This window comes from Dioscorea cayenensis, chromosome 5, assembly GCF_009730915.1.
Source record: "Dioscorea cayenensis subsp. rotundata cultivar TDr96_F1 chromosome 5, TDr96_F1_v2_PseudoChromosome.rev07_lg8_w22 25.fasta, whole genome shotgun sequence".
NCBI classification, from domain to species: domain Eukaryota; kingdom Viridiplantae; phylum Streptophyta; class Magnoliopsida; order Dioscoreales; family Dioscoreaceae; genus Dioscorea; species Dioscorea cayenensis.
The window spans coordinates 19,786,466-19,809,558 of record NC_052475.1 but is presented as its reverse complement, the minus strand read 5'-3'; the positions used below and the strand labels follow the sequence as shown (position 1 = coordinate 19,809,558).

Sequence of the window (23,093 nt, the reverse complement as noted above, 5' to 3'; positions counted from 1 at the left end):
AAACCTCACCAAACCATCTTGATGGATCCTGAACTGAACTTGAGTGCCAGCTTCTATCTCTTGCCAAATCTTTTGGAAATAGCTGTCTTCTGCTTATGCTGCTTTAATTCTCTCCAAAAACATAGGCCGCACCACTAAACTTGCTAAAGAACTGCCTGCATCCTATAAAATCACCTGTAGCTCCATCCTCCTCATATCCTCAAGGATTGTCCTTTGGGAAGTAATCAACATAGCAACACTGCCAAAAGACTTCCTGCTAAGTGCATCAGCCACTACATTTGCCTTCCCAGGATGATAACTGATATTCAGATCATAATCCTTCAGTAACTGTAGTCATTTCCTTTGCCTCATGTTCAGCTCTTTCTGAGTAAAAATGTATTTAAGGCTCTTGTAATCTGTAAACACCTCACAAGTCCCCCCATACAAGTAATGCCTCCAAATCTTTAAAGCGAAAATCATTGCTGCTAACTCTAGGTTGTGAGTGGGATAGTTCACCTCAAACGGATTCAACTATCTAGAAGTATGAGCCACCACATGCCCATTCTGCATCAATACACACCCAAGACCAGTTTTACCAGCATCATTGTAAATGGTAAATCCTCCACCAGGAGACGGAAGTGTGAGAATAGGTGCAGATACCAACTAGTGTTTCAATTCTTGAAAACTCTCCTTGAACTGATCTGAGCACTGCAATTTTGTTTCTTTCCTGGTGAGCCTTGTTAATGGTGCTGCTAAGATTGAGAACCCTTCCACAAACCATCTATAGTAACCAGCTAATCCCAAGAAACTGCGAACCTCTGCCACACTGGTTGGCCTCTTCCACTCAACAATTGCCTCAACCTTCTTGGGATCAACATAAATACCGTCCTTTGTTATAACATGACTAAGGAAAGCTACCTTGTTTAACCAAAACTCGCCCTTCAAAAATTTTTCAAACAACTTCTTCTCCCTCAAGATCCCTAGCACAATCCTTAAATGCTCTTCTAGGCTTTTAGGATACACCAGAATGTCATCAATAAACACAACCACGAACCTATCCAAGAAAGGCTGGAAGGTTTGATTCATCAAATCCATGAAGGTCACCGGGGCATTTGTTAACTCGAAAGGCATCAAGAGAAACTCATAATGCCTATAACGAGTGTGAAATGCAGAATTAAACACATCTTCTGGCTTAATATTCAATTGGTGGTATCCTGATAAGAGATTAATCTTCGAAAATATCTGAGAACCCTGCAACTGATTGAAAATATCATCAATCCGTGGTAGTGGATATCTATGCTTCCCTGTCACCTTGTTCAGCTCTCAGTAGTCGATTCACAACAGTAAAGTGCCATCTTTTTTTCATAAATAGCACTGAAGCACCCCAAGGAAAAACACTGGGCCAAATAAATCTCTTCTCCAAAAGTTCCTCAAGTTGCTTCTTCAGCTTCTTCAATTCAGTAGGTGCCATATTGTAAGGAGCTTTAGAAATGTGGCTGGTTCCCGGAACTAAATCGATAATGAACTCCACTTCTTTGTTTGGAGGTACACTAGTGAGATCATTAGGAAAAACATCCAAAAATTCACTGACCACAGGAATACCCTTTAACAATGGCCCTATTAGTTTTTTTTCAACAACTGTTGCAAGAAATCTCGAGCACCCACCTAAGAGTAATTTTCAAGCTTGTAAGGTGAAAATCACACGAGGCGGTGATGCAGACTCACTCTCATGAAAGGTGAACTTTGCTTCTCCAGGGATTTTAAAGACTACCCTTTTTGCATGACAATCAACTACAACATGACAAGCGGACAGAAAATCCATTCCCAAAATAATATCATAATCACTCATGCTCATAACATGTAGATGAGATAGCAACACATAACCAGCAATAATAATCGAACAATTCTCACAGGCTCTATCAAGAACAACATCAACTCCTAAAGGGGTGGCAACACACAAATCATAATCCACAGCTATAATAGGCAATGCATGCTTACGAATAAATGCTGAGGAGATAAATGAATGCGTAGCTCCAGAATCAAATAATACACAAGCATATGCAAAATAAACTGATAAAGTACTTGGCACCACTGCATTAGAGGAATGTACATCCTCCTGAGTTATCGCATAAACATGTCCCTGGGTCTTCTGCCTTCCTGCAGAGTTGAGGAAGCCGGTTGCTCACTAGCTACCTCCTTCCCGACATGCTGACCTGAAGATGCTTAAGGTTTAGGTGCTGACACATATCTCAAATTTTACATACTAGATGTCCTCTGTACTCCAGAAGATTGTTGTGGACACCCGGTAATTTGATGCTCCAAACTGCCACATCTGAAACAAGCTTCAGTATTACGTCTATAATCTGCGGTCTCATGTGCAGCTCCACAAGTGGCACACCTCTGGCTAGAACAGGAAGGAACATGAGTCAACCCTTGAGATTGCTATGTTGGTGGACTATTAACAGTCTGAGATACACTTTGTCCCCCTCCAACCTAGGCTTTCCTCCACTTCCAGACTAACGGGTCTTCTGACAGTCAAAGCTTTTATCCTTCTTTTTCTGAAACTTTCTATTATGATTTCTAGTGTCCCCCATACAGTGTTCAAGGACTTGGTACGACTCATAACCTCTGCATAACTGGTCAGATGTAAGGCATCCAACCCCTTACTAATATATGCCTGTAAGCCTTCCTCAAATCACCGAGCCCTGCTCTGATCATCATCAATCAACTTTGGAGCATACCTGGAAAGCTTGTCAAACTCCATTTCATACTCATCAATAGTCATATTTCCTTGAGTCAAATTAATGAATTTCTTCTCAAACTGAACTATCTTGTCTGTAGTGAAGTACTTGCAAAATAGTGATTCCCTCAATCTCTCCCAAGATTCAAACTCTTGCCCCTGATGAATGCGAAGATCTCCCTGTACCAGTGGTTCACCGGACCCTTGAGCATGTACACCCCAAACCTGAGCTTTTTTTCTTCTGTGCACTTCATCACTGTGAACGCCTTCTCCATTTCCTCTACCTAAACTTCCACTTCATCAGGATTAGTAGTGCTCTTAAATGGTGGTGGATCGGATCTCTTAAATTCCATCACAATTTTCTCCTTTTGCGATATAGCCATAGGAGGTGAAGGTGGTGGGGGCGGTGCTGGTACTTGGTGTTGGCTTTGCTCACTTACCAATCCTACCACTTCCCTCATCAAATCCAGCATAACTTCCTGGTTACTTGCTGTATTCGTTCCCCCTTATGCAGGAACTTCCTTGGCCTATTCAACGGGGACATCCCTGGTAGCAAATGCTTGTCCTAGTAATTCGGCAACACTTTTGCTAGCAGCTCTACGAGGCGGCATTCTGGAAGGTAAACCCAATTGGAGTTGGACAAAAAAAATGACTCAGTCGAATTAACTAGCCTATAAGGATTACATGCTAAACTAAAGTCAAATCGCCTTAACGATCTAAATCAGAAGGTTTGTTGAGAATACTACGATCAAAATTAACTGAGATCTCTGAAACCACTTAGATTTGTCATGCCCCGACTTGGCTTGCTGGACATAATGCGTTGACAAACGGCAGCATACCCACAAGGCTGTGACCCAGTGGGCACACAAGACTTCAATATCTGTCTCACAAACATAAGGTATAATAAGTAACCAACTTCACAAAAACATAAGAATTTAAGGGATATAATAACTAGGTTTACAACTATGATCCATGGAAACTAAAAGTTCAAGATTCAAAGCTTTAAACAAATAACAAGTTTTAGGTTCACAACTAGGGCTGTAAACGAGCCTAGCCGAGCCGAGCTTTGCCTTGTTCAAGCTTGGCTCGCTACTATTTAATCACGCTTGAACTCGAGCCGAGCTTTCTTCGAGCTTCATTTTTTATGTTCAAGCTTGGCTCGTTACTATTTTAACCGAGCTCGAGATCTAATCGAGCTTCTTCCGAGCTTCATGCTCGAGCTCAACTTGTTATTAAAATTCGAAGCTTAGACTTAGCTAGCTAACTTGATTAAGGCTTGACTATTTTTTTATATTTTACTTTTTTATTTAGTAAACTTATTTAATGAATCATTATCAAGTGTGACTCAACTCGATTTGAGTTTGATTATATTAATGATTGTTACAAATAAAATTGTAAATGATACTATAAACGAGCTTTTAATTATACAATAAACGAGTTCTTCACAAGATTTAATGAGCCGAGTTTGGTGGTGTTCAAGCTTGGCTCGTTTATCTTATGAGCTCATTTAACTTAATGAACTAGTTGACCTGAGCTTTTAATAAGCTTAGCCTTCGAATAGTATAGCCCTATATGTGTAACTCAAATTGACAACAATGACATAGTCACATATACACCTTAATATACATATACATATACATATACATATATATAATGTAATATATATATATATATATAAACGAGCTCACAATCGAGCTTATAAATGAGCTTGTTCATGAGCTTGGTCACGAGCTGTGTTCGCGAGCCAAAACGAGCCGAGCTTTTGGCTGCTCAAGCTTGGCTCGTTTATTAATCGAGCTTGAAAATGATGTTCAAGCTTGGTTCGTTTACAATATGAGCTAAACACGAACGAGCCTTTATCGAGCGAACACCGAGCTACTCACGAACGGCTCGGCTCAAATACACCCCTGAATCACAACAGAAGGACTATTTACATGCTAACCAACTGGTGTTCCCTCATCGGTCCCCGCTAAGCTAACCGCCCCACACTTACTCCTGATCTGGAAAGGATAAAATAACTATTTATGAGCTTGATAAACAACAAAATATAGGAATAACAAAAACTCAATAATTGCAAACATACTTAAGTGTGACATTGTACAATAAATATCATAAATAAAACCCAGAATATAGAGTATTTCAAACAAACATAATTTTCCAAATGAACGAGTATATATGTCTCCCAAATAACTAATGCCAAATGCAAAACAACAGAATTCATATATTTAAACTTGGTGATCCGAGACAGATTGTTAGAGTTCATTTATTTACCCTCGGTGACCCGAGCCAGATTATCAGAGACTGTTATTCTCTACCGATGGAACGTTGCGAAACTATAGTTTTTTATTAGAGTCAGAGGTTCATGTTGACATGGTCAGTGTACTGATTTTTTTAAAAAAAATCTAAAGACTTCTGATACTTCTCTAATTTATTTTTTAAATTATTTTGCTGGCTATGATTAAAAAACTAAATAAAATTCAATTTTTTCTTATATGTGCAAAATTTTCTATTAAAATTTAGTATACCAAAATATATCTCAACAGAACTAATGGTCAATTCATCTAATCTTAATTGATTGTAAAAATAATTTTCATTAATTTTGATATTGAAAAAAAAAATCTTTTTTATTAAAGTGATTGTAAGAAGAAAATAAAGCCAATCAGTTACTTGATAATATAGTAAAAATGAGAAAAAAATGAATTTCAATTATAAAATATTAAAATAAATTTGAAACCCTACTTTTTTTTTTACTTAGTAATACACGCTTGACATTAATTACAATTTATAAAAAAATTACTGATCATTACTCTAAAATTATAAGAAAAAGAACTTCACCATCTTGATGATCATCTTCATCAATCATCATCATCATCATCATCATCATAAAAAGTAATAAATAAATAAGGCCCATACTTCAAAGCCCAAATTGTCCACCACCTAATAATGACATTTATCCTAACGAACATACTAGGGACAACATGGACCGGTTATTAGAGAAAGTAGAAACATAAGAAATAAAAAACATGTGATCATTTAGGTCAGGGTCAGCAGGCAGGTGGTCTCTCCATCAGAAAATGTTCAAAATTGGAACTCCCAACAATAGTTACAGAGTAATCAAATTTTTTACTATGAATGCCTTTCCTGCCAGATCATTTATATTCCAATTTTGCTGATTTAACTTGCCAGAGCACTTTTCTAGAAGAGATCATATAAATGCAATCACGTAATCACACTCTCCTAAAGAAGAAAAATTGCTAACCTTTGGCAAGATAGAAGAAGTAGATTTAACTCATCATCTGTTTCTTCAACACCACTCTCCGGATATGATCGGAAAAACCTGTGACTGCATCAATAACACCAGGGGATCACAGAAGTAGAGAAGCTTCATGAGGAAGAGACTCGCTGCCACTTTTGAAGCCAAGGGCTGCCAAAGAACGGCACCTCATGGAAGAAGTACTAATTGAAGCAGAACCAGTACAGCGAGGAGTTGAAGATGCATTTTATTGAGTCTTATCCTCGGACCTCATCAACATCCTCAGAAGCACCACACAACTTAAACTGGACACCAACATAGCTCATAGATGAAAATAAGGTAATTCCTGGACCACTCACACCAAAGCTGCTAGTTATGTACCACTTGCTTTTAAACCTCTTCCATTCTTTTACTCCAGGCATTGCTTTCTTTTTATTATTATAAAGGAATATATATATATATATATATATATTTAAACCCTAATCTAAACCTCAATATTAATTGTTTGCTTACCCATCGAATACGATCAGGTCCTTATTCCAAAGTTGGATATGGTTGCTATTAATTCCTGACTTAATTTGCTGCTGGTGCTATGGAGAACTGTCAAGATCAAATGAATAACAATCACAAGCTAAACACACTCAGTCAACCAAGCAATTTAGATAATACTCAATACAAAAGAAGAACAGATGATGAAACTCTACTCAATTAACATTAACAGATTAACTGAGCATTTAAGCAAACACATGATGTGCATGCCAGTGAGGCATCACAACTCATACAACCAGAACAAACAAACATCAAATACAAACATGCATTAAACTAACAGCAAAGCATAATGAAAAGTAATACAAACATTTATGCAAAGACAGTCACTTATTGAGGTGTAATTCCCGAGCTTGACACTGCATCATTGACCAGCCTCACAGTTTGCGCACCAACACATAGCTTAATTGTTCTCCAGGTCCCACACAACATAGTGTCCAGCTTACTCTGATCATGCTTAAGCCTCAACATCTTCCCCTTGATCAGAGATATCACACATACACAACATTGATCTCAGTGTTTCAAACTTATACATGGGCAAAGCTTTGGTGAATATATCTGCAGTCTAATCATCTGTCTTGCAATGCTTAACTAAAATTACTTCATCTTTTACAAGATCACGAATAAAGTGAAACCTAGTGTCAATATGCTTTGTCTGACCATGGAGGATTGGATTTTTGGCAATAGAGAGCGCAGAGCGATTGTCACAATGAATGACACTTGAAACAACCTGTTTTTCACCAAGATCATCAAGTAAACGTCTCAGCCACAAAGCTTCACATATTGCTGCTGTCAAGGATATGTACTCTACTTCAGTGCTTGATAAGGCAGTAATGGCTTGCTTCTTAGAAAACCAGGCAATGGCACCTGACCCAAGTGAGAACACCCAGCCGGTGGTGCTTCTCTGGTCATCCTGTGAGCCACTCCAATCACTGTCAGAGTAGCCAATTAATTTGAATTCTTCACACTTCTTGTAATGAATCCCATAGTTGATCGTTCCACTGATATATCGCAAAATTCTCTTCACACTACCAAAGTGAAATACACTTGGTGACTGCATGAATCGAGAAACCATTGAAACAGCATGAGTTATATCGGGATGTGTGTGTGTTAGATAGAGCAGAGCACCAACAATCCTTCGATTTCTCACTGGATCAATTTCTCCTGAATTATCATATAGGTGCAGCTTCTCATTCGGATTCAGAGGTGTGTCAATCTTTTTGCAATTTTGCATTCCTGATTTGCAGAGAAGAACAACAGCGTATTTGTGTAGTGATAGAAAAATAGACCCTTTCTTCTAGAACACCTCTTATCTGAGAAAGTACTTCATAGTTCCAAGGTCACACATTTCAAATGTATTCATCATAGAATTCCTGAATTCCTTCAATTGCTTTTCAGAGGACCCCATATATAAAATGTCATCAACATATAGGCAAAGAATGAGAACATAATCATCACCTTCCTTCTTGCTGTAAACTGTGGGTTCATTCTGACTACGAATAAGACCCATTTGAATAAAGTGAGTGTCAATGCGACTATACCATGCTCTGAGAGCTTGGCGAAGTCCATACAATGCTTTGTGGAGTCGATACACCTGATCCTCTTTGCCTTTGATAATAAAGCCCTCTGGTTGTGAGACAAACACCTCCTCCTTGAGTTCTCCATTAAGAAAAGCTGATTTAACATCAAGTTGATACACAACCCAATTACTTTGAGCAGCTATAGATAGTAGAATTCTCACAGTCTCCATTCGCGCAACTGGTGCGAATATTTCTTCAAAGTCGATCCCTTCTCGTTGTGAATATCCCTTGGCAACAATGCGAGCTTTTCTTCTCAGTAAGGTACCATCAGGATTGAGTTTTGACTTAAAAACCCATTTCAGGCCAATTGATTTCTTTCCTTCCGGCAGAGAAACCAAGCTCCATGTCTGATTTTTATTGATTGAGGTGAGCTCTTCTCTCATAGCTGCGATCCACTGTTGGCTTGTTGCTGCATCTTTGTAAGATTTAGGGTCTCCTGTGGTAAAAGTAAGAGAACATGAATTATAAATATCTGTAAGTTTTCTGTACCTCGTCGGACCACCATTGTCTTCTCCGGTGAGAGTTATTTCAGTTGATGAAGATGAGTTATTCAATGGGTGTGAATCTAGCCGTTCATCAGTCTGATCAGACAGTGTGGATTGAGGAGAACATTCATCGCCTTGAGTCATGCCCAACTCACGTGCTGGCTCATAGATTGATGCATCTGAGTCAGCTTCTCCTACCTAATCCCAAGCCTTTTCTTCAAAAAACCTAACATTCCTGCTGACGTGTATATGGAGAGAATCATGATCAATGATCTTATAGGCCTATGATCGTTCGATGTAGCCAATAAAAATCCTAGCTCGTAACTTGGAGTCAAATTTGCCTCTCTCCTGAGAGTCAATATACACATACGCCAGACACCCAAAAATTCTGAAATGGTCAACGCGCGGTTTATCTCCGGATAAAGCTTCAACAAGAGTCTTGAGCTTCACCGCCTTCATTGTTGACCGGTTCAGGATATATACTGCTGTAGAGACAACCTCAGCCTAGAAGAAAGACGGGAGCTTTTTCTCTTTTAGTATGGTGCGCGTCATCTCTGTCACTGTTCTGTTCTTTCTCTCGGCAACCCCATTCTGTTGGGGGGGTTCTCGGTGCTGATAAATGGTGATGAATTCCAGCACACTTACAGAAATTCTCAAACTCATGAGATGTGAATTCCCCTCCACAGTCTGCTCGCAGTACCTTGATTTGAAGTGAGTGTTGTTTCTCCACCAGTGACTTGAATAGCTCGAATTGATGAAAGGTGTTTGATTTATTCTTTATGAAATACACCCAACAATACCTTGTAAAATCATCAGTAAAGAGGAGAAAATACATGTTACCTCTAATAGATGGAGTGCTGATCGGTCTAACTAGATCGGCATGAATCATCTCCAATGGAGCCAATGCTCTCTTTGCCTCTCCTTTAGGGAATACTGCACGAGCATGCTTCCCTTGTAAACAGGCTTCACAGAGATCAGTATTTGTAATATTTGGCAAACCATGTGCCAACTCTTGTTTAGAAATCATGATCTATTTCTTCATGCTAATGTGACCATATCTCTTATGCCAGAGATCAGAGGTCTGTTCTGCAACTTGAGCTATGTTTGCAAAACCAATATCATTAGCCTCAAGTGGAAATAGCTTGTTTGAGGTCATACATACTTGAGCTATCCTTGCCTTGGATTCAGAGTCCTTGATTTCACAAATTCCTTTTGAGAATTCAATGTCAAAACCCGAGTCCATCATTTGTCCAACACTTAGCAGATTATGAGCTAAGTTTGGAACAAATTGAGCATCATTCAAGCTTGTGATCTTTCTTTTGCTTGAGCAGAGAATCACTTTTCCAATTCCCTCCACCATGAGAGCTTTTCCATCTCCCACTTTGATTGAATGACTCGAAGTGACTTCAATATTCTGGAATAAACTCTTCTCACCAGTCATGTGGTTAGAGCAACCACTATCGATGAGCCAGATACCACCTATCTTCTTTGGTTCTTCATTGATTGCCATAAATGCAACTTCTTCATCTTCTTTTCCTTTTTCCTTCTCTTCTTTTATAATATTGGCCTCTTTGTTTCTATACCAGCATTGAGCTTTGACATGGCCGAATGTTTTGCAAATGAAGCACTGCACACTTTTGTAATTCTTGCTGGATTCTGGTCCATGACCAGGCTCAGTGTGACCAGCATCAATGTTCCTGCCGCGCCCACGTCCCCTTCCCTAAAAGGGTGTCGACCTCGTCCTCTTCCTCCCCTATTAGGACCATCAAAATGATGCAGAGATCCTCGGCCAGCATGCAGAGTTTTTTGTCCTTCAAGGTGAGTGCCTTCTATATTAAGAATTGCTTCATGGTTCTTCAATGAGCCACTTAATTGCTCAACTGTCAATGTGTTCAGATCTTTTGCTTCAATGATTGAGTATACAGCTTGTGAAAACTTGGGAGTCAAGCTTCTAAGAATTTTAGACACCATTGATTTTTGAGGAAGATCATGCTTCAATACTCTGATTTGATATACGATGTCCAAGATCCTACTTACAAAGTCTTGGACACTTTCACCATGCTTCATTTTAACAGCAGCAAACTCTCTTTGAAGTGCATGTAGTTGTATGTTGGAATTATCTGAATCTCCTTGGAATTCTATTTTTATAATGTCCCATGCCTCCTTTGCTGTCTTTGCTTTAGAAATCCTCACCAATATTCTATGATCAAGGGCACGCTGGTACATGGCCTTGGCATCCTTCTTGAGACTTTCATTGATACTAGTAGCATCTCCTTCTTCACTGAACCTTTTCTAAACTAGCTTCCATAGATCTTTTGATCTGAACATAGTTTTCATCATCAATGCCCAAAGGTTGTAGTTTTTACCTTTGAAGTAGGGTACATCAGAATCCTTTGCTGAAGAAGAGGAAGACATTTGCAGCTGAACTCAGTAGAGCTGTTCTCTGATACCACTGTCAAGATCAAATGAATAACAATCACAAGCTAAACACACTTAGTCAACCAAGCAATTTAGATAATACTCAACACAAAAGAAGAACAGATGATGAAACTCTACTCAATTAACATTAACAGATTAACTAAGCATTTAAGCAAACACATGATGTGCATGCCAGTGAGGCATCACAATTCATACAACCAGAACAAACAAACATCAAATACAAACATGCATTAAACTAACAGCAAAGCATAATAAAAAGTAATACAAACACTTATGCAAAGACAGTCACTTATTGAGGTGTAATTCCTGAGCTTAACACTGCATCATTGACCAGCCTCACAGTTTGCGCACCAACACATAGCTTAATTGTTCTCCAGGTCCCACACAACATAGTGTCCAACTCACTCTGATCATTCTTAAGCCTCAACAAGAACTTGTTGGAGATAAACTCAAGAGAACTCCTTAATTATATTCAATGGGAACAATGAAGTGAAGAATAAGAGAACACACACAACATTGATTTCATTAATACACATGCCTTATATGATCAAGATTACAACTTTGTAACAAAATACGTAACTGCTATAACATCGGCCACTATTAAATATTTGACACATTCTTAATTCAGTATTTTTTATGCCAATTAAATTAGCAAAGTGAGTTTTTAGATAAAAAAAAAATCCATTTCTAATTCATTTTTAAACTATATTAGTAATAAATTAGAAATAAAAAATAACTGTTTTACAATTGAAATTTTGTTGTAGTGCATACTACCGCACAACTCCATGTTGTCATAGCATGACTGGCTTTCAATCATCCCTTAACAAAACTATATATGATTTGGTGACTTATCATCGAGAAATAGCTCTCCCATGTATTATATGATGAGCATCACTCAGTAGCTACAAATTGTTGGATTTTAATATCAGTAGAATGTATTCATTCAACTCTTTGAAACAAGGCAGATGCCATACGTGATATATGTGATCGAGCTTCTCAGCACCTAATACCTCAAAAGTGAATAGACCCGTGACACAGTACAAAACACTCAATAACCCATACATTCAACCATCAAGGCTGACTAGATTGAACTCATTAGACAACACATAATTTGACATAATGAGCCTCCATGTGGACCAAACCAATGGGAAGACACTTTATAAGTCTCTAGTGTTTTGTCTTATCCTTATTATGTTTGTGTGGTATATGTCTTTTAAATTGTACTAGGTTTTGAATGCAGCGGCATATTTGAAACCCGTTGATTCGCGCTCAAATATCCGGTAATAAGCTGTCCCACACTTGTTAATCAAAGATAACCGGAAATTGGGAAAAGAGTAAAATCTTATTACTCAATAAAAATGATGATCACAAAACTGATTTACTCTTGCCCTTTGGCTTACAATAAATAGAGGAATGAAAATAACACTAAGAAAGGAGATAATTTGAAAATATACCAAAAATGGTAAATTCTCAAATATCAACAAGAAATAAAAAAGCTTAACTAAATAAAGATTATTGCCACAAACGGCTTATAAATCAGAGATTTCTAGCCTAAGATATAACGAAATCAATTACTACTAAAAAAGGCAAAATTAGGGTTTCGAGGCCTAAATGATGAAATTTGGCCAAATTTTGGTATGAGTCATGAGCTTGTGCAACAAGCCCTTTAAGCACTCCCTTGCACTCTTATCTCTGGTTGTATTAAACTTCTAAAGCTGAGATCAATGAAACTAGGCTGAATGTCACAGACAAACATTCACTTCTTCAATTTAGGAATTCTTGATCATTTACATAAATGATAGGTAGATTTGATCTGTAATAACATTAGCATTTTCGTGAAGTTAACTTATATGCTTTTTTTTAGCTTAGGTAGCACCTGTAGTAGCACATGAGTTGGCTGGTTTGGAAATTTTTGTTACAATGGAATGGTGGACTCACTTGTGGCTCAGTGAGGGGTTTGCAACTTAGGTAATCAAACTGTTCATTTTCCTTGCCACTGATTATAAAGAAAATGTTTCAACTGTGCACTCATGTCCATTTTCTTCTCTTCCAAATTTTTGCATCTATAGGTGAGCTATCTATCTGCAGATTCATTATTTCCTGAGTGGAAAATTTGGAATCAGTTTCTTGACGAGACAACCGCAGGTCTTAAATTGGACGCACTTGTTGAATCTCATCCTATTGATCAGGTAAAATTTCTCTTGTGATGGTTTATTGTGAAGTGCTTTAGATAGTCAAATGCCTGGACACACTATATAGGTTTTCATTGGTCATAACTCTTACATGAGTTTTTACCTTGCTTCTTGTATAACAAAGTGTTTGATTAATTGCCGTTAAAGTTTTTAATGATTAAGGAGCACAATTGACTCTTCATTTTTCTGCTGTGCCTTTTTTATACTTGTTCATTTAAAAGTTGATACAACAGTATTGATTTATGGAAAATATTTCATTTAACTTTAGACATAAATAACGCCAATGAGATAGATAAAATTTTTGACGCCATAAGCTACAGCAAGGGAGCCGAAGCCTCGGTCATTTGAATTGTTATGTGGGAGATTGAAGAAAATGCATTATGATCAAAATTAACTAGCTTATTTCATTCATTGGTTACTTAAAGCACACAAAAATCGCACATTACATACAAAGCAGTACTACTGTGGACCCCACTTTTGTTTAAATTTTTTTTATGATTTTTAAAAACTATTTTTTAAAGTTTTAAATCTAACCTTATCTTTCCAGAGATCGTGAGCCCCCACGTTCCTTGTGATTTTAATAAACAAAAAAATAGAAAGCAAGAAAGCAAAGGACTTCATAGCCTTTGTCTCTCTCTCTCTCTCTCTCTCATTGATCAGCTTTGGGAGTGTGTGGCAAGGACAAGAGAATCATCCTTATCGAGAGCTCGTCTAGGAGTATTTGTGGTAGATTCCTCTTTCCCTTCTTCGATTTGTTCATCTTTTATTAGTTATTGTTTTGACTTCTTAATGGTTAGGGTTTCTTCTTTTTGTTTTAATCTGTTCTAAGGTTTTGAAGAGTGGTCAGGAGAGTATCTGGTTTTATCCTTGAAAAAGTCAACATGTATTTTTCCTTTCTTAGGTGTTTTGTTAAGATGCTTGAATCCATTGAATCAATAAATTATGAATTATGTAAATAGGAATTTGTATGCTTGATTTGATATTTTTCGTGTTTGAGTTCTGGAGTTTGGAAAAGTAGAGAAGAGAAAGAACAAGCATGACTTGTGTCATTTAGTTTATGTATTTAGTGAATAATTTCATGATTTTAACAATAGATTAGTCCCTGATTTTTGTGTTTTGTTAAGGAAAAGGTTGGAAATGGGATTTTCATGGAGAGTTAGGCGGAAGGAATTTTTGTTGGGGATAATATATTGATGTTAACTTGCTGATTGTTTATGTTGTGGACTAATGATTTGATGGGAATTTTATTTTTAGCTAGTTGTCATTGAAAGTGTAGGACCATGAAAATTTGGAAAATAATCTGATTATTGGTATGTTTGTTTCTTTTCAAAAGCTAGTGTAAATTAGCTAGAAGAGTGATTGTTAAGGTCAAGAGTAATCATGCTTTGCATTGAATGCATAACATGTTAGTGTGAAGCTATGTATTTTATTCACATGTATATATATATATATATATATATGTATATATCACAGATGACGGGAAGTGCCTCCAGTTGCCATCCAACTGTTAATGTGTGTGTGTGTGTGTGTGTGTGTGTGTGTGTGTGTGTGTGTATGTAATTGTTGGTTGTTTTAAGTCCCTTGCTAGTTTATGTAAGAATTAATTCATTGTACCGCCTTGTTGTGAATAGTAATTAAATTGTTGCCAAGTGGTTAATTTTGGTTACAGGGTTGACCATGTTATAGATTACTTTTGAGCTTACATAATTAGTGTCTTGGAACCATGATGATTGTTAGCCAATGGTTGTTGTTTGTATTTAAGCTTTGAAATCTAAATCAATGTGTAATGTTCATGTTTTAGGACCTTTGCTGAAATTCTGGTTTTAGTGTCCAAGTGGATTTTGTAGCTTGGTGATTTTTCTAGGTAAGTAAACCACATATAAACCTATATATATGTATGTATATATAAAATTTCTGGTTACCAATAATGATTTACATAATTATTTAATTATTTTGGATTTTACTGTTTAAAACAATTATGATATAATATTTAAATGTTTTTGGGTTTTAAAGAGTATGGCTTTCTTCAAAACATATAGGTTTTTATCTATTTAATTATTTATCTAATCATTTGATTCTGCTACCTTACTTAAATTCGGATTGTATGTGTAATTTGGCAGCCATTATACTTAAGTATATTATATGCTTATTTTGGTTTTTCTTGTGAACTTCCAAAAGCACTTGTCTTAAGTAATGAATGGTTTGTAGAGATCATGATTTATAATCTTAATTATGCATTCACTTATTGATTTCTTATATTTTAATTATTGTTGTCAGAAGCTTGATTAAATTCTAATTATTCTGGTCACATAGTAGCATTATCTTATTTTGAAATAATTGGAAATATTTTTCATTAGAAAAACAGGATCACCAAATTTTAATATTTTTGCGTTGATAATGATTTTGGACCCGACATATTTTGATATAGTAACCTATAGTCCCTAAGTTAACTTTGCAATAACCTTGTCCTTGGGGGTTAAACACTGACCATGTCGACACGTATTTCTGACTCTGATAAGAAACTATAGTTTCTCATCGTTCCGTCGGTGGAGAATAACGATCTCTGATAATCTAGCTCTGGTCACCGAGGATAAATAAATGAACTCTAACAATCCGACTCAGGTCACCGAGTTTAAATATATGAATTTTATTGTTTTGTTTTTGGCATTAGTTATTTGGAGGACATATATACTTGTTCATTTAGAAAATTATCTTGCAATTTTAGTTTCCTTGGACCATAGTTGTAATCCTGGCTATTGTATTCCTTTAATCCTTTTGTTTTTGTGAATTTAGTACTTCTGTTAGAATTTTTTTCTAGTTGAGACAGGTACTGAGGCCTTGCCTTCCTACTTGGTCACGGCCTTATAGGTTTGCGGTCGTTTGTTAATACCTCAAGCTCGGAGCGTGACAACTACCAAGGCTAACATATACATAGTATGTTCAAGAGCCATATCTAGCCTTCCGTACTTCCATGTAGAGTTGATTTGTCACTCGTATAGTATGGGCACTCCTCCTATTGGTACAGCGCCCGCAATGCATATATGCCCATGCACTGCGGTAAATGCTTTGGTGCAGCTTGCACGAGCTTTCAAGGACTCACTTTCTTCTCTCTTGCATGGCTGCCATCAAGGCACTTTCAATCACACCTCAAATAAATATACAGCAAAGTTATCTTGGTACAAATGTTTTCCATGTTGTGTGTCCAATTGATTATTTTTTAAAATCTATTTTCTTCAGTCTTGAGCTGCCATAATGCTGTGTATGAACACTTACATGCTATTAAATATGTTTTGACCTGCATACTGTTGAGATGTGCTTGAAGAGTCAAGGAGGAGATGCTGAACTTAACTAACTGGAGATGAAAAAGCTTAGTGATGAGGCCTGGAGTAGAGCATGGAGTGTAGTGCTAGTAGTACATAATGAAGGTGTTGTAGTATTTACTTATTATGATTGTGTGTCCTTGTTTGCGTGGTTTATTAAAGTGTGTTTTGTTTGAAACTTTGGAAAGTGTGCTGAGTGCTTGGTTATGTTAAAACCTTTAGCATTTAGATTATGTGAAAAAGTTGTATTCTGTTTTGACTGGTGTTGTGTGGAATATATCAAAACAGAGAACATTGTGTGCATCTCTGAGCTGCTGCTAAACTTCATCTTCTCTGAGGGCTCTGGTACAAGCTCTCAAAAGGAGAAGTTATGGCCAAGGTTCTTCGTAGCTTAGCTCCAAAGTTTAATTATGTGACTGTTGCGATAGAAGAGTCAAAGAATATTTCGAAACTATCCTTGGATGAGTTCACTGGTTCCTTAGAAGCTCATGAAGTGAGGGTTAACAGGGCTACTATAAGGATTAGAGAAAGGGCTCTTCATGTAAGAAGTGAAATAGTACTTATGAAGTGGGGTGAAAATGGTAACTCAAGCACTGGAACATCTTGTTGTGGATCTAGAGGAAGAGGCAGAGGCTTCATTTGGGTAAGTGGTAGGAGCGGAGGAAGACGAAGAAAAGGTGATACCAAGAGCCATATAAAATGTTTTAACTGTAAAAAGTTCGGCCATGTCAAAGTTAAATGTTATACCAAAGACAAGTAAGTAGAGAAGAATGTTACTCTAGTTATTGAAGCTCTAGAAGCTAACAACCTCTTCATGGCATAAAATAACGCCCATATAGAAAAAAAAAAACTCGATTTGGCTGGTCGATAGCGATTGTTCCAACCACATGTCCAGTGTGAGAGAACTCTTCACCTCACTGGATGAGTCACAAAAGGAAGATGTCTGACTGGGAGACATCAAGGAAATCAGAGTAGAGGGAGTTGGGACAATTAGTGTAAAAGCATGTGATGAAAACGTTAAACAACTTCATGGAGTTCAATATGTGCCAGGCCTTGCTTATAATCTCTTGAGTGTTGGGCAATTACTTTTACTGGGATATTTAGTTCTATTTGAAGGTGATTGTTGTCTCATCAAATACAACCAAAATGGAGTGCAAATTGTCAGAATACAATGTACAAAGAATAATTTGTTTTCTATTGATGTATCAAGTACAGGAAATGTTAATGTTGTTATTAGTGGTAAGAACCACTTGGTGATGTGGCATAAACACTTTGGTAATCTAAACTACAATGACCAAAAACTTCTAGAACTAAAATAGAAGGTGCATGGCCTACCTACTATGAAGAGAGAAGCTTATTGTGAGACGTGTGATCTCACAAAGATGTGTAGAAGACATTTTCCAACTGAGAGATAATGGAAAGCCACCTCACGCTTGCAGTTGGTCCATGTTGACCTCTTTGGGCATATGAGCATTGAATCTCTAAAAGGTAGTAAGTATTTCCTACTATTAGTGGATAATTATAGTAGGATGTACTGGGTTTATTTTCTCAGAAACAAAGCTATGACTTTTGAGCACTTCAAAGTCTTTCAAGCCTTTGTAGAAAGGTAATCAAGTTACAAGCTCAAGGTCCTGCATAGTGATAACGGTGGAGAGTTCATGACAAATGAATTCAAAGCTCATTGTGATAAGCTTGGAATCAAATGGAAGTTCATGGCACCATACACACCTTAAAAGAATGGTGTCATGTAGAGAAAAAAAAGATTTGTGGTTGAGAAGGCTTGCAGATTACTTAGGAGTAGAGGATTGCCAAATAGCTTCTGGGTTGAAGCCGCATCCACTGTCATCTACCTTATCAACTTATCTCCAACAGAAGTTGTTATAGGTAAAACTCCATATAGCTCTGGCAAGGTAGGAAGCCATTGATAAGCCATCTAAAGGTATTTGGATTCATTGCATATGCTTTAATTTCCTCACAAAAATAGTCTAAATTGAGTGGTAGGTCTGAGAAGTGTATATTTGTGGGCTGCTGTATTGATGCTAAATCCAATAAGTTGTTTAATCCATTGACAAATAGGGTCCTTGTAAGTAGAGACATTTCTTTTCATGGAGAAGCTCATTGGTCCTGGGAGACCAATCCAAATTCTAGCCTTATTGTTGTTGTAGGAAATCTATTGATTGACTATGAAGATATAGTCATTAACAAGTTCCCACTACTTCATCTAAGGAGTCAACCATTAACTTAGAATTAGAGACTGTTGCTTCTTTATGTTCCAGACTTGGTGCAACTTTTTCAAACACTGAGATTGCAACCATAGACAACTCACCTCCCTGTAAGGTGAAGTTATTGATTGACATCTACAATGCGTGCAGTTTGTGCAATTTTGTGCTAAACGTCTTAGATCCTGTGAAGTATGAGGATGCAATTAAACATAAGGTTTTGGCGAGGGAAGCAATGGATGAGGAGTTCTTGGCCATCTGAGAATAACAACATTTGGGGAGTTAATCAAACTTTCTCTAGACAAAGAAGCAGTTGGACTCAAATGGATTTACAAGACAAAACGCAAACCAATTAGTGAAATTACGAAAACACAAAAGCCAAGTTGATTGCAAAGGGCTACACTCAGCAATTTGGTGTGGATTATGATGAGGTGTTTTCACCTATTGCAAGGCTAGATACAATGAGAATTCTTTTTTCACTTGCAACCCAGTTCAATTGGTTAGTTTTTTACTTTGATGTTAAATCAACTTTTTTGAATGAAGATATTCAAGAAGACATCTTTGTGGAACAACCTTTAGGCTATGAAGTGAAGAACAATGAAAACAAGGTGTATAAGCTAAAGAAGGCTTTATATGGGTTAAAGCAAGCTCCTAGAGCATGGTACTGTCGAATAGGCAAGCATTTTTAGCAACTGGGCTTTACAAGGAGTGAAAATGAACATACTTTTTTACAAAAAAGTGAGTGGAGAAGGGAAAATTCTACTGTTATGTTTGTATGTTGATGATATTATATACATAAGCTCCTCCCATGAGTTAATAGAGGGATTTAGGGCTGATATGATGTAGCCATTTGCTATGACTGATCGTGGATTACTTAGTTATCTCCTTGGTCTAAAGGTGAAGCAAATGTTTGATGGTGTTTTCATCACCCAAAGAAGATATGTAAAAGACCTAGTTAAACATCTTTAACATGGAGATTTGTAAAGAAGTGACTACACCAATGAGCATTGGTGACAATCTATAAGTCAAAGATAAAACAGAGAAGGTGGAATCAATAGCTTACAGGAGTTTGATTGGCAAACTAATGTATGTGATCCATTCGAGGCCATACATTTGTTATTCTATTAGTTTTCTCTCCAGATTCCTATGCAATTTGAGCAAGAAACACCTAGGAGCTAGTAGCCAAACACATTGTGAGATATTTAGCTGCACAAAGGAATATGGTCTATGGTATACTAGAGATTCCAACACCAAGCTTGAAGGGTTCTCTAACAATGATTGGGATGGTTGTTCAGTCGATTGGAAAAGTACTACTGGCATGCTATTCTGACTTAGATCCAATGTAATCACATGGTGCTCTAAGAAGCAAGATATAATGGCTCTTAATGAGTATACATTGTTCATATATTTCATAACTATATGTACACTTATTTGGCATGCATTAGAACTATAATGTGGAATTCAATGTTCAATATCATGTGTTTTGTATTAACAGGCTGAGGGCAGTTCTTAAAAGAAAGGGAGATCCAAAAGAAGCAATTTAGACCTAAAACGATGAAGTTGGGCTCTCTCGGCACTATTAGAACAAGGACAAGACAAACTGGGTGGCTTGCGAGCAACTTACAGTCAGTTTTACTGCCGTAAGTATAGTCTAGAAGACCTTGCAGGTATGTTTATGCCCGTAAGGAGGATTTAGAGTCAATTCAGAGGACCTTGTGGGTAAAGCTTATGCTCGTAAGGATGCCCATAGGGACCATCCAGAGGAGGTTATGACCACAGTGTACGTCCGTAAGGACAGTCGTGAGAAGCAAAATAGTGAAGCTTATAGTCCACTGTTTATGGCCATAAGTGGGACCATAACAAAATCAGAAGACCTTATGGATGGGGCTTACAACCATAAGTCATTCAGTAAGGCTCGCGACAATCTTCCCCAGCTCCCTTGCGGTATAGTCCTTACGCCCATAAACAGCCTGTAAGAAGTCTGTATAAATAGAACTTAAGAAGATTTCTAGGGCATCATCTATTCTATACCTTGATTCTTTGGGGCTGATTCATAGAGCCGATATTCCGTCTCCTTCCACACACACCACCTTAGGCAAGATTTGGATTAGAGATTGTAGCCGTCAAGCTCATCTTGGCGGCGTGCGTGGAAGCTACCTCAATGACTCTCCATCCTAGGGATTAACAAGGGGGTTTTCATGGATCTTATGTTTACTCCTATTCTTTGTATCTTGAATGCTTGCCCTCTATTAATGGAGGGCTTATTTGTAGATGTTTGGGCATAGTTGAACTCTAGGGTTTATTTTTATCACTTTGGTTGTTGGATTTTTTATGCTTTAATTGATTTCATAGTTGCAATCATATCTAAATGAATCTAATTACTTGTTTGAATGCTTGGTTTCTAACGAGGTCAGAGCCCTAGCTGTCATATTTGATTTGAGACATGACGCGTAGAAACTAGCATAGACATGTCGTAATTAGAGGGAATTGTGAGTAAGCTTGGGTATAGGGTACTTTCGAGACTCCGTCTCCTTCAATTCTCTCGAGTGAGTTATTGACAATCTTCATGCTCTTTACAATCATGTGGAGTGGATTTTAAGAGAAATCGCATTTCTGCTATATATTCGGATTAGGGGTAATCTATCTCTCTTTGGCAGAGATTATCTACTTAAGAGATTGTCATTAGCTTATAGTGAGGTTTCATAGAGTATTAATGTGATTGTGTGGATGCCTATATTAGCTCTGTACCTATTCAATTACTCTTCGCCTAAGAAATTGGGGTTTAGTATAATTTTGGAAACCTCTTAGTTCAAATAAGATTGCATATTTAGACGACCAATGTCCTGTACTTAATAGCTATAGAGGGATACTATGCCCGAAAATCACTTTCTTCCTTCATTTTCCTCCCATTATCTCCCGTATTTTCTTGTTTTCTTTTGCTCTTCTTCGCAAACAAACACTTCACTATTCAGGCTATTTTTCGGATCTAGAGTTATTACTAGTATTTACCTAGTTCCCTATGGACTGACACTCTTCACTTCAAGCACACTTTATTACGCGATTGGCACGTACACTTGCGTGCGTCCCTATCAAGTTTTTGGCGCCATTGCTAGAGAAGGAATAGTGATATTAGGAACACTTAAATATCTATCACTTTAGCCATTTCTTTTGTCTTCTTTCTTGTTTATATTCTCTTTCTTTTGATTGTTTTTTTATTCTTTTTCTTTTGCTTGATTTCAGTATATGCCACCAAAGGGTAAAGCTCCAAAACTGGTAGAAGGTGAGAGTAGTGTAGAGAGAGTGATCAGAACTAGATTGAGAACAGCTCTACTGAACAAGATAATATCTTTGGCAGTGAGTGTTTAGGAAGAGCAATTGAATAATATGGCAGATCAAGGGAACATACATCGAACCCTTTCTGATTATGCTTATCCCACTCTTGATGGTTCTTAATTAAGCATAGTACGCCCACTAGTTACTACAAATAATTTTGAGTTGAAGCCTACTTTTGTACATATGGTACATAATTTAGTTCAGTTCTATGGGCTATCGAATGAGGATCCCAATGGTCACATAGGTGGATTCCTCAAAGTTTGTGACATGCTCAAGATTAACATTGTTTCTGATGATGCAATTAGACTTCTCTTGTTTCCATTCAAATTAAAGGGGAGAGCCAAGCAGTCACTCCAAGCCCTTCCTCGAGCATCTATCACTACATGGGAGCAGCTTGTCGAAGCATTCTTTGCTCGGTATTTCCCTCCAGGGAGAATAACCAAGTTGCATCAAGAGATTACACCATATTCACAGTTAGACACTAAATCATTATTTGATGCATGGGAGAGGTTTAAAGATTTGTTGAGGAAATGTCCACATCACAACCTCCCGGAATGGATGGAAGTTCAGATATTTCATCAAGGCCTCAATCATAATACAAGACAGTTTATAGATTCAGCTGCAAGAGGATCACTTGGCAGTAAGACCCAGGAGGCGGCTAAACAATTAATTTAAGAAATAATTATGAAAAATTATCAGTAGAATTCAAGAGGCAAATCACTTGCCAAGATAGCTAAGATGATTGAGGTCAGTAAGGTTACCGCATTTGCTGCCCAGGTGGAGGCATTAAGTAGAAAGATTGATAATTTGTCTACTCAAAAATCAGCTGTAGTCATGGCTTGTAATACTTGTGGGGAAGGGCATGCTCCCTCAGACTGTTCCATTGTAGGGATGCTACATATACCCGTCGAACAAGTGGATTTCGTCGGTAGTGCACCAAGATAGTAAGGAAATCATATAGTGGCACATATAACTATGATGGTGGAAGCATCCCAATTTCTCTTGGG

The 23,093-nt window shown here is 37.4% G+C and overlaps 1 protein-coding gene and 1 non-coding gene across 2 annotated transcripts; both read right to left on the bottom strand.

Moving 5' to 3' along the window:
* Positions 1 to 7,083: 7,083 nt before the first annotated feature.
* Positions 7,084 to 7,752, bottom strand: LOC120260076 (secreted RxLR effector protein 161-like). Its single transcript, XM_039267521.1, has one exon. It carries the CDS (start codon positions 7,750 to 7,752, stop codon positions 7,084 to 7,086), a length of 669 nt encoding a protein of 222 aa, XP_039123455.1.
* Positions 7,753 to 22,527: 14,775 nt separating this feature from the next.
* On the bottom strand, positions 22,528 to 22,634 carry LOC120262597. The gene has a single exon (XR_005536862.1). It is a non-coding gene; the product is annotated as a small nucleolar RNA R71 (small nucleolar RNA).
* Positions 22,635 to 23,093: the final 459 nt, after the last annotated feature.